The sequence below is a fragment of the Carcharhinus amblyrhynchos genome, chromosome 22 (genome assembly GCF_965287045.1).
Source record: "Carcharhinus amblyrhynchos chromosome 22, sCarAmb.v2.hapA, whole genome shotgun sequence".
In the NCBI taxonomy this organism is placed as follows: domain Eukaryota; kingdom Metazoa; phylum Chordata; class Chondrichthyes; order Carcharhiniformes; family Carcharhinidae; genus Carcharhinus; species Carcharhinus amblyrhynchos.
This window is the reverse complement of record NC_137345.1, coordinates 8,719,182-8,731,548: the sequence shown is the minus strand read 5'-3', so window position 1 is coordinate 8,731,548 and position 12,367 is coordinate 8,719,182. Positions and strand designations below refer to the sequence as shown.

Below are 12,367 nucleotides of genomic sequence, written 5' to 3'. Positions count from 1 at the left end.
TCCACCTCATTGGCACTGCTCGGCACCTGGTGGGCAGTGCCAGGATGCAAGGCTGACACTGCCCAAGGGGCAACCCACTAGCCCCTGATCTACCGTCAATGACCTCTGGTTCTACTAGCAAGGCCATGATGACTGTTACCCATTCATGGGGACTAGCTGCTTTTCTCACCAGACAGAACTTCTCCCAGCGAGGCCACAGATGCAACTGCTTGAGTCCCAGGTTGCTAATTTCATTTAAACTCCTCTTTGATTTGATTGAAGTATTTTATTCAGCCTCGTGCCAGAAATGGGCGCGAGGTCTAATGCGCTGGATATCCGGTGCCAGTAAGATTGGGAGAGGTGAGAAATTGGGAACGAACCTGAACTCTCAGGCGATCTTACCAGCTCATCCTACCCATCAGCCTTTGGGATGCGATGCCACCTCCCTCCTCCCCCCTGCCCCCCACCCCTTTCCCCCAGGTCTTTCATGATCTCAGGATGTCCAAAGCTGTTTTAGGTACTTCGGAGAGCAGTCATTGGGCCTATTGCACCATGATGTGGAGATGCCAGTGTTGGACTGGGGTAAACACAGTGAGCAGTCTCACAACACCAGGTTAAAGTCCAACAGGTTTATTTGGTAGCAAAAGCCACTAGCTTTTGGAACGTTTGCTCCTCCTACATCAGGTAATTCTTTTACCTGACGAAGGAGCAGCACTCCGAAAGCTAATGGCTTTTGCTCCCAAATAAACCTATGGCAACATACAGAGGAAGATCCCACTCAAGGCACCGTAAAACCATGAGAATGATGCCCCCCACTACCAACCAGCCTCACTCGCCTATCCTTACTGCATTAGAACATGTTGTGCTGAGATGGGATGCGTCGGCACCTCAGCCCAACACCCGGATGATGAACGAAGATGGCCTCCTTCAATACTGAGGGGCCAACGAGGGTGCACAGCTCTTGGAGATGCCGTACCATTCTGTTTGATGGGTTCCATTGTAATTCGATCGGGGTAGGTCTTCCGCAGTCCCTCCATCACATCCTGGATCTTCCACAGCTCCTTCTGAATGTGCTTGTGCCCCAGTTCATCCTGAAAGATGGACATAAGCCCAAGTCAGACTCATTTACCGTGACCACGACAACCAACAATTGAAATCACACCTCCCATTAGCTTCCTCCACAGGAGCGGAAAGTGCTACGAAGCGAAATGCAAAATGATTTAGGGAGTGATTGCACGGTTGTCTTGAGGAATTAGGATGGGTGTGATGATTAATGGGCTAAATCTCTTTCGTTGCTCCAACTTTTCCTCATTGTGGAAGATATTTGATTATTTTACCAGTTTACCTTTTCTTATGATCTTATGGCCGTTTTACCTGCGTTCCCATGGGGCTGTTCAGCTGCTCCCATAAGTCATTGTGAATGATGGACAGCTCCATTTTGAGGGCATCGCACTCCATCTTTGTGTTTGCAAAGGCCTAAAATGCATGCAACGCACAAAGCAGGACCAGAACACAAGTCAATACTTCTTCTAGAAAAAAATCTCAACGCTTAAAAGAATCAATAAATAATCAAGTACATTTGGTAATTATTGGGTGCCTTTACATCCATAATTCGTTGCCAACTTCAGAGACATTTCCAACGGTATGTTGTGAATTTAATAATAAAGAAGGACTCACGGTAATGGAGTGAGGACTCACCACTGAGATGAGTGACTATCTCTGTTGTTAGTGCAGCATGGTGGCACACAGTGGTTAGCGCTGCTGCCTCACAATGCCAGGGACAGGGGTTCGATTCCCAGCTTGGATGGCTGTCCATGTGGAGTTTGTACATTCTCCCTGTTTCCTCCAGGTGCTCCGATTTTCTCTCACAGTCCAAAGGTGTGCATGTTAGGTGCATTGGCCATGCTAAGTTCTTCCTCAGCGTGCCCTAACAGGCGCCGGAGTGTGGCAACTAGGGGATTTTCACAGTAACTTCATTGCAGTGTTAAGGTAAGCCTCCTTGTGACACAAATAAATTAAACTGAAATGCAGGCTAGTTTGTCTATCGTCTGGCAGTTAGGTTTGTTTGCTTGCAAGTTGCTGAAGCACCCCTGTGCAGGCAGGGTTGTTATCTGAACCTCTCCCAGCCCATAGAATCCATACAGTGCAGAAGGAGGCCATTCGGCCCATCGAGTCTGCACCGACCACAATCCCACCCGGGCCCTATCCCCTTAACCCATGCAATTACTCTAGCTCGTCCTCCTGACGCAAAGGGGCAATTTAGCATGGCCATTCCACCTAAGCCCTGCACCTCTGGACTGTGGGAGGACCCGGAGGAAACCCATGCAGATACAGGGAGAACGTGCAGACTCCACACAGACAGTGACCCGAAGCTGCGAATCGAACCCAGGTCCCTGGTGCTGTGAGGCACCACTGCCAACCACTATGCTGCCCGCAAGCCCACCAGGCACAGATTTAAGAGCTTTTTCTTTTGAAATATGTTTCACTCTATCTTTAAAGTTTACAAAGCCAGTGCTCAGCATGGACCGGGCAAACCTTCTTGGCCTTTTGGCTAAGACCTTGGCTGGGACTTTTTGGCAATGCTCGCCCCATGGCTGGAAATCCCCGCCCGGGGTCAAAGGACCTTTGCACAGTTTGGGAGAATTTCACCCCAAGCGTCAGATCAAACCCAAGAAGGGCTGCAGTGGCTTATCTTGGATCGTGTTTGTCTCTCTTGTGGGGCCATGAATTGGATTCAATTGGAATTTGAATTTGGTTTTTGCAACAAGTAAGGAGTGGATTTGGGTTTGCCCGATCCACTGTGGGCAATTCGCAGCTTCTTTTCGGAGCACACTGCTCCCTCGAGTGGAGGTAAAATATCCCAGTGCACGGTTTCGAATGCGAGTGACGGGGTACCAGCTCCCAACAACCTGCTGCTGCCTGCATCAGTTTGCAGACGGGCGATCCTTTTGAACGCATTTGACGGGATAAAGCACCAATCTCCCTCCAAACGCCAGGGCAGTCGAGCCTTGCGGATACAAAGCAATTGCTCCCCGTGTGACTGCGCGTTGGCACTACCCCCCCTTACCGTGGTTGCTTGCGAGAGCTCCCCGCGAATGTTGATCAGCTGATTCTGTAGCGACTCCTTCTTCTGCATCAGTTGCTCAGTGTACGCTGGTTGGTTGTGGTACACCTCCATCTCCCGGTGGGTTTTTTCCAAGGCATTTTCCAGAGATTCCTGGAGGGAACAAGGAAAACACTTTCATAGAATCATAGAATCCTACAGTGCAAAAGGAGGCCACTCAGCCCATTGAGTCTGCACCGACCACAATCCCACCCAGACCCTATCCCCACAACCCCATGCATTTACCCGAGCTGGTCCCCCTGACACGAAGCAGCAATTTAGCATGGCCAATCCATCTAACCCACACATCTTTGGATTGTGGGGGGAACTGGAGGAAACCCACGCAGACACGGGGAGGACGTGCAAATGCTACACACACAGTGACCCAGGCCGGGAATCGAACCCAGGTCCCTGGAGCTGTGCGGCAGCAGTGTCAACCACTGTGTCACCCTGCCATGCAGTCATCTAACCAGCCATCCAAATGAAGCCCCGATTCCTGGACATGTTGCAACTTAAGCAGAGTCTGAGCAATCAAAGTAGCTGAAGGGAGTGTCTTCCAATAAAGCAATGACTTGAGGTGGCAAACACAAGGAAAGGGTATGAAAAGCACTGACTGTACCTTCTCTTTCCGTAGTTGCAGGACCCACTTTTCCTGCTCTCGCTGGTTCTTGCTCTGTTCACACAGTCGTCCCAACAATTTCTGTTTCCCCCCCCGGCAAAAAAAAATAAAGAAAATGTCAGTTACAGAGATCGCATTGAGATAAACATGTGCAAATCTAGCAAGCATCAAGGCACCATCAAATAACTCCGTGCTATACCTGCTCTCTCAGTTAGCTGGCAGGGTGCTCTACAGAAACAGTTCCCACTGCAAATGATCAGATTGGGTGAAGATTGTTAATATATGCTAATTAGATTGTTAAGGTTAAGGGAAACAAGAGTTAATTGATTAAGTATTTTGAGCGCATGCAAAGAGAGTTTTCTCCAGTTACGTCCACACCCTGGCTTCTCGGAAAGAGAGCACACAGAGTACAGTCGAGGCCTTCTACAACCAACCAGGGGCTAGAATCCATCAACAGCCCTGGTAACAGCACCTTCACTTGATATCTTTCCATTGAAATATTTTACATTAGTCGCCGTACCCCTCGAAAAGGGTCACTCATTCTTCATTTATTTACTCATTTCTGAAAAGTCTATTGAAAGGTATCACTGGGTCACTGGAGTGCTAGAATACTGAAAGGCCTGGAATAGAGTGGATGTGATGTTTCCATTAGGAGGAGAGACCAGAATCCAAGGGCACAGCCTCCGATTGAAGGGACGACTCTTTAGAAACGAGATGAGGAGGAATTTCTTCAGCCAGGGGGTGGCAAATCTGTAGAATTCATTGCCACAGAAGGCTGTGGAAGCCAGGACATTGAGTATTTAAGACAGAGAATAGATCGGTTCTTGATTGGTAAGGGGATCAAAGGTTAAGGGGAGAAGGTGGGAGAATGGGGTTGAGAAACTTATCAGCCATGATCGAATGGCGGAGTAGACTCGATGAGCCAAATGGTCTAATTCTGCTCCTATCTCTTATGATCTTATGGTAGCTAGGAGACGGAGATGTGTAATGCTACATCCTGTGAATAAACCTGCTATCAAGAAAAGGATCCGTGTCTAGTTCCAGATATCACCATCTGACATGGATCCACTCAACAAAGATATTTTGCAGGCAGCTTGGGGCTGTGTCACTGAGTTAGTGGACTCTGAGTCTGTCACTCCTCGACACATCAGATCTCAGCTGCTCCATCAGATGCCGTTCAGTAGGGAAGAGACAACCTCCCACCTGCCTCATGTGGATATTCATCACCACTCCCTCTACCTCCACCCTAACCCCCGCACCCAAATATCTCCAGGTGCCGAACACCAGACTGAACTTGCGCCCACTCAGTCACACAACATAGAAACTAGAAGCAGGAGTAGGCCACTTGGCCCTTCGAGCCTGCTCCACCATTCATTGTGGCCATAGGAAGAAGTCTCACAACGCCAGGTTAAAATCCAATAGGTTTATTTGAAATCACGAGCTTTTGGAGCATTGCCCCTTCATCAGGTGAGTGCTCCGTAAGCTCGTGATTCCAAATAAACTGGTTGGACTTTAACCTGGTGTTGAGGCTTCTTATAGTGCCCATCCCAGAGGCTTCCTTACTGAGCCAGATGCTCTGACAGACACATGCTTCCCTTATCCAAGTAGGGAGTCACTAGATGATGGGAGCAGAGACTCTGGGTAAACACCAGGCCCTTCCCAACAGGGTGTTTAAGAGTCATTCTCATCTCCTTACCAGCTTACATCAGTTTTTTCAGAGGGACTGAACCTAAATCTTGTACAAATGATTTACACAAGTGAATTGACCAAGCGAGATGGAGCGTAATAATTTATTTTCCTTCAGATTACGCAGGAGAAGAAAGAAAAACAGTATAACGCACAATGTTCCTCCCTGTTATTTTTTAAATGGGGATGGAAATGATAAGACCATAAAATATAAAAGTAGAATTAGGCCATTCAGCTCATCGAGTCTGCTCTGCCATTCAATCATGGCTGATACGATTCTCATCTCCATTCTCCTGCCTTCTCCCCATAACCCTTGATCCCCTTATTGATCAAGGACCTACCTATTTCAGTCTTAAAGACACTCAATAACCAGGCCTCCAGAGCCTGCTGTGGCAATGAATTCCACAGATTCACCAACCTCTGGTTGAAGAAATTCACCCTCATCTCAGTTTTAAAGGCACGTCTTTCACTCGGAGGTTGTGCCCTCCAGTTCTAGTCTCTCCCACCAGTGGAAACATCCTTTCCACGTCCTCTCTATCTAGGTCTTTCAGTTTTCTGTAAGTTTCAATGAGATCCCCCTCCTCATCCTTCTAAACTCCATCGAGTATAGACCCAGTCTCCTCAACCACTCCTCATATGACAAACCCTTCATTCCTGGGATCATTCTTGAGAACCTCTCTGGACTCCCTCCAAGCCCAGCACATCCTTCCTTAAGTATGGGGCCCAAAACTGCAACTAATACCTACAACCCAGTCTTTTGTTCCTATTGGATTATATTTCCTCTCTTTGCCTTGTTTTGACGGTGACCCCCTTCTAACTCTTAAGTACCTCCTCTCACCAAGAGTATCTCCATCCTTGCTCCAAAATGACAGGTTTACAAGATTAAAAACCCACAGAGTGACTGTCCCTGATAAAGCCTCGCTGCGCAGTCATTTCTGAGCCCAACACTGTAGAAATAATGTTGTTAAGGAGATCAGTAATGAAGCTGTGCAACTTACGTCAATCTCCAACTCATCGACCTTGTAATGTTGCAGTGGGTCCTGGTATCTGTCCTGATATGGCACCTGCAAACATCAGCAATCATTAAGGGTTCTGACCTTGGCATGTGGAGTGCACATCCATCAGGCTCTTAGATGCTTTGTCAAGCAGAGTCAACAATATCGCTGCCAAACCTGGATTTTTTTATTCCGAGTTCACTGTGTTCCCTCATTCTGCCCTGCTGTGCCAGCTGACCCCATCGGCAAACCAAGCCTGCAATCTCATGTTCTGCTATCCAACGGGGCCATCAGAACTACAATTAGATCAAGAAATCACCACAGCCACAAATCAAGTGACCCAGATCTAGATAACTTGGCTCTGCTCCCTTGCCATTAGATTCGAACGGTGTGTACTGTGTCTACATGGGGAATCTGAGTGCAGTTGTTGCAGCAGAAGGTGCAAGGCCCAAAGGATGGGTTAGGGGGACAGGAGAGAGTCTGAGCCCAGCTTTTGAATGGGATGTTAAATGGGAGTGAACTGGTGCCAAATTTCTCATGGGGCAGAAACAAATTGCTGGGAAGTTTTGGTTGTTTTCAGGAAGATGCTGAGAGATTAGGTTAAACCAGTCTCTAGGGGGATGTCCAAGCTACACACCACTCATTCTACTGCTGCCTCACAACGCCAGGGACCCAGGTTCAATTCCAGCCTCGGGTGACTGGCTGTGTTTGCACACTCTCTGTGTGGGGTTTCCTCCTATACTCCAAAGATATGCAGTTTAGGTTGATTGGCCGTGCTGAATTACCCCTTAGTGACAGGGGGATTAGCAGGGTAAATACATGGGGTCATTGGGACAGGGTGGGATTGTTGTTGATGCAGGTTCAATGGGACAAATGGCTTCCTTCTGAACAGAATTCTATGATTCTTCTAAGAATAATTTAATTGTTGCATATTGATCATTAATACTCTGCGACACCATGCATCATTTATAAGCTGATGATGATTTTGTCCTGAGTTTGTATCTAACAACAGGTCTGTGACAGGACATCACCAAGATAGGTTTGAACTCTTCACTCCTCATACCTAAATCTTCCCATGACCGAGACCTCACCTCACCTTCTCCAGCTGTCCCACATGCACCGTCTCCTCCCTTACCTATCAGTCCTGATAGAATCATAGAATTCCTACAGTGCAAAAGGAGGCCATTCGGCCCATTATATACGCACTGACCACAATCCTACCCAGGCCCTATTCCTGTAACCCCACGTATTTACCCTGCTAATCCACTGACACCTGGGGCAATTTAGCACGGCCAATCAACCTAACCCAAACATCTTTGGACTGTGGGAGGATACTGGAGCACCCGAAGGAAACCCATGCAGACATGGGGAGAATGTGAAAACTCCACACGGACAGTGACCCGAGGCCGGAATTGGACCTGGGTCCCTGGCACTGTGAGCAGCAATGCCACTGTGTTACCATGATGTATCCTTCATCCACTGCTCTCAATCAACTCCCCTCTGTCACTCCTAGTCTGCTGCACTCTTTCACCCATTATGTCCCAGACCGTGTCAAACTCAATGGCCTAAATGGCCTCCTATAGGAACTCCATAAATTCTAAGTGAACCCTTGTATTTTCTGGACTAATTTGTTGATGTGAGAGGTGTCTTATAGTGAGGTTATTTATATCAAGGGAAGCAATGTGTACAAACAGAAATGTGCAGCAGAAGATGTATATCCAAGGTTGGTTTGTGGTGAGTGTGGGATATCGAGACTCAGACCATGTCCACCTCTGCCAGAGTAGCAGATTTTAAAGTATCAGCCCATTATTTCTGGTCTTGATTCCAGAAGAACTCCTGAAGGGGGTTTATGCAACACCAGAGAAAAAATTAATCAGAAAATCCGAATGTAAATGCCCTCTCCTCCCTCACCAACCCGTCCTGATAGAATCATAGAATTCCTACAGTGCAAAAGGAGGCCATTCAGCCCATCATATATGCACTGACCACAATCCTACCCAGGGCCTGGCTTCAAAAACTTCCTTAAAACTTTCCCCCTTAATCCCACTTTTTCCTCCTCCACACCTTTTCCTGCGTTATCATTTCCTCACCTCGCAGTCGTACTTGCTCATAATCCAGCCTTTTCCAACATTTCGTAAAGCTCCTTAAAATGTCTCCCAACATGGGAGCAGTGCTATAGAAGTATAAACCATTGCCATGGTAACAAAGCCCACTACATTGCCTTATTGTCATTTTTTTTTACACTCAGTAAGGATCATTTACATTTGGATTTTCTGCTTAATTTTATCTCTGGCGTTGCACAAACCCCCTTCAGGAGTTCTTCTGAAATCAAGAGCAGAAATAATGGGCTAATACTTTAAATCTGCTACTCTGGCAGTGGTAGACATGGTCTGGGCCTCTGATATCCTGCACTCACCAACCTCCGGTGTACATCTTCTGCTGCACATTCCTGTTTGTACACATTGCTTCTCTCGATATAAATTACCTCACTATAAGACACCTCTCACATCAACAAATTAGACCAGAAACTACAAGTGTTCACTTCGAATTTATGGAGTACCTACAAGGAGGCCATTTGGCACTTTGAGTCTGCACTGACTCCCTGACAAAGTGTCTTACCCAGGCCTTCTCCCCTGCCTTATCCTCGCAACCCCACGCATTCATCATGGCTATTTCACCTAGTCTACACATCTTTGGACACTAAGGTGCAATTTAGCATAGCCAATCCACCTAACCTTCACATCCTTGGGATGTGGAAGGAAACCGGAGCACCCGAAAGAAACCCATGCAGACACGGGGAGAACGTGTGAACTCCACACAGACAGTTACCCAAGGCCGGAATCAAACCCAAGTCCCTGGCACCATGGGGTAGCACTGCTACCCACTGTGTCACCATGCCACCCACTTCTAGTGTGAAACCTCCTTCTGTGGGATTATCCATCAAGGAATGGGGTGAGGAGATCAGTAAGCTCAATTTTCGTTTTCCCCATTCAAATCAACGATGATATGTTGGACACAATGGCCGGAATTTTACTGTTCCGCCCACCACAGGAATCGGAGCGAGCGAGGAGTGGATTGTGGAAAGATCTGTTAACCTCAGGTGGGATTTTATGGTTTTGGGACGAGTGAGGCCATAAAATCCCGCCCAATGTGTATCGTGCACACTGATCTCCGCACTCCACTCTTCAACAACACTCCAATCTTCAGGCTACGATTGGTGTCTTGTAATTTTGTGATCATTCATAAGGATGGTTTTGATGCTAATTGAGAACTCCTATAAAGCACACTCCCCTATCTACAGTTACGTCAAGTTACAGTTACGTTAGAACATTGCATTCATTTCTGGATACCTTGGAAGAGGCTCGATCCAGATTCATCCAAATGATATCTGGACTTAAATTATGAGGACAGGTTGCATAGAATTGGCACACAGCCCCATGAGTATAGAAAATTAAGAGTGCAATCTAACTCAGTTGTTAAAATAAATGAGTTAAAGAACAAAGAAAATTACAGCACAGGAACAGGCCCTTCAGCCCTCCAAGCCTGTACCAACCATGCTGCCCGTGTGAACTAAAACCCCCTACTCTCTTGGGGACCATATCCCTCTATTCCTATCCTATTCATGTATTTGTCCAGACGCCCCGAGTTGATAGGATAGATGGGGAGAAACTATTTTACCAGGTGGGAGCATCCAGAGCAAGGTGGGATATAACTTTAAAAATAATCTAGGTAGTTCCGAGGTGTTTGGAGGAGGCCCTTCTTATCACAAAGAAATCTGGAACTCTCTCCCGCAAAAAAAAATTAGGCTAGGGATCAATTGAAAGCTATGTATTGATAGATTTTAATTAGGTAATGGTTATTGAGGATTGCCGAATTGAAGTTGGAAGATCAAGGTAAGATACTGATCAGCCAAGATCTAACTTAATGGCAGAACAAGGTTTTTGGCATGTCCGACTTGAGGGCTCTGAGCAGAATTCTTTAACATTCTGTGCACCAGGCTAGTAATACACAGATCTGCACCTATTACAGAGTCAGATAAAAAACTTAATCACAAGGGCAAGTCCCAACCATTAACTTCATAAGAAAAGGATTTCCAACGTGGCCACTCTTGTGTTTAACTTGCTTCTTCTTCTTGATATTAGAACAAACTGATTCAAATCTCAAAATGTTTAAATATTCATCACTGGTAAATGAATTCTTGAGTTTTTTTTTAAATATAGTAATGTTACACCTCCTCTTGTGGAACACCTCGAACAGGTCTCCATAACTGATGTAATCTGGTTACACTGTGAGTTTGGACTGCTATCCAATTGATAAATACATACCCTTATCCAAGCTTAGAATTTCAATGGGTGAAAAACCTATTGCATTGGTTCTCAAATGACCCAGACCCCAATTCAATCACACTATCATTTAGAATGCCATTGAACTAAACTCTTGTTTGTGCAGTCCAGCCATAGCCATATAGAATTTTAGTGGCCCATATGCAACTTCCAGCCACTTCCATTGTAAGGTAAAGTTGGCATAGTCCCAAATGGCCATAGTAGGCCACTCTCCTTTTAAGGGGAGAGCTGATTGGTGGTGATTTAACCTGTGGGTCTCCACACCTCAGGCAAGAGATGAGGTTGAGAATGTGGAGCCTTCATGAATAACCTTAGCCGGTACGGGAACTGAACCCCTGCATTGCTCTGCAACACAAAACTTGCCATCCTGCCAACCGAGGTTCCATTATATAGAACCGCAAAGCCCTCTCACAAAGAACTGCAAACCCACTGGGGTGGGTTGGGGGTATCACATCTCAGGAATAAGAGGTGGCCTATTTAGGACTGGGATGGGGAGAAATAGCTTCTTTCAAATGGTTGTAAATCTTTGGAATTCTCTACCACAAAGCACTACAGAAGTTCAGCCATGAGGATATATCCAAGACATATGGAGGTTTATGGATGCTGAGGTAACCAAGTGATATTAAGACATTGCTGGAAGGTCAAGTTAACCAGCCATGATTTTGTTGAATTGCAGCATAGGCTCTGAAGGGCCGAATGGCTGACTCCTATCCATAGTTCTAATGTTCTAACGAGAAGGTGATCCGGACTGTAATAGCAGTGAACTGCATGATGGTTAACTCACTAGACTACCATCTCGTTGGAGTTGAAAAGTAAATCAAAAAGGGTTTATTTCACTGGGATCTATGCAAAACTGGATAGAATTCCAGTAGATGAGGTGATTTTTTTTCATCTGTTCATACTTGTCAATTCAGAAAACTGCAGGAGGACAAGCTTCTCATTCAGTTTGTAGAACTTCTCCGATTCCAATAAAAGGAACGCAGCAATTGCTCTCATTACTCATGTACTGTTCACCTTTGAAACGTCTGTACAATACATGCCTTTGTTCAGTGTTTTCTGCTGTTTTTCCTTAAACAGGGGCTGCCAAGTGAACAGACAAGTAGTCCATGGACTGAAAGTCATCAATTAATCCCTACTTAGGTGCAAAGTGACTTGGGAAGGTCAGGACCTCTTATTCACAATCCATCTATTTAAGCAAATCCTAAAATTGTCACATCTGTCAGAATGCCCCAATTACACAATTACCTCTAGAAATTAAACCCAATCGGTGACCTATGATTAACCCCAGGTACCACAGGGGCATTGAATAATCTTTGATCCATGCTCTCTCATTCCCAGAGACTGACACTAAGGATATAGATTAGGTAGGATAAAGCTGACTCCAGGTATTATTTTTGTGCAGCTGACCATTTTAATTATCCGAAACAAAAGGGGTTTGATAAAAAAAATCAAATATTAAAAACCAGCAGGAACAAACTCTGCACCAAATTGGGGAAAGATAAAACACACTACTCCCAACTATGCCAGCTTCTCTGTACCTTTGATACCACATGACAGACAATAAGCCTTCTCACAAAGTCTAGCTCACCATCATAGTTTGTTTTCTTACAGATCTGAGGTCCCGTACCAACCGACTCAAGAG

The 12,367-nt window shown here is 46.0% G+C and overlaps 1 protein-coding gene across 18 annotated transcripts in view; it reads right to left on the bottom strand.

Moving 5' to 3' along the window:
- Positions 1 to 12,367, bottom strand: part of plekha6 (pleckstrin homology domain containing, family A member 6) — a 331,150-nt gene that overhangs the window by 30,476 nt on the left and 288,307 nt on the right. For 16 of the 18 annotated variants that reach the window (XM_080209801.1, XM_080209802.1, XM_080209805.1 and 13 more), the window contains 5 exons: positions 6,386 to 6,451; positions 3,702 to 3,782; positions 3,047 to 3,196; positions 1,354 to 1,455; positions 956 to 1,070 (listed from right to left, as the gene is read on the bottom strand). In XM_080209801.1, coding sequence (XP_080065927.1) covers positions 956 to 1,070; positions 1,354 to 1,455; positions 3,047 to 3,196; positions 3,702 to 3,782; positions 6,386 to 6,451 — 514 coding nt within the window. The remainder of the gene's footprint in view (positions 1 to 955; positions 1,071 to 1,353; positions 1,456 to 3,046; positions 3,197 to 3,701; positions 3,783 to 6,385; positions 6,452 to 12,367) is intronic. The other 2 variants (XM_080209808.1, XM_080209809.1) reach the window with 2 other exon arrangements.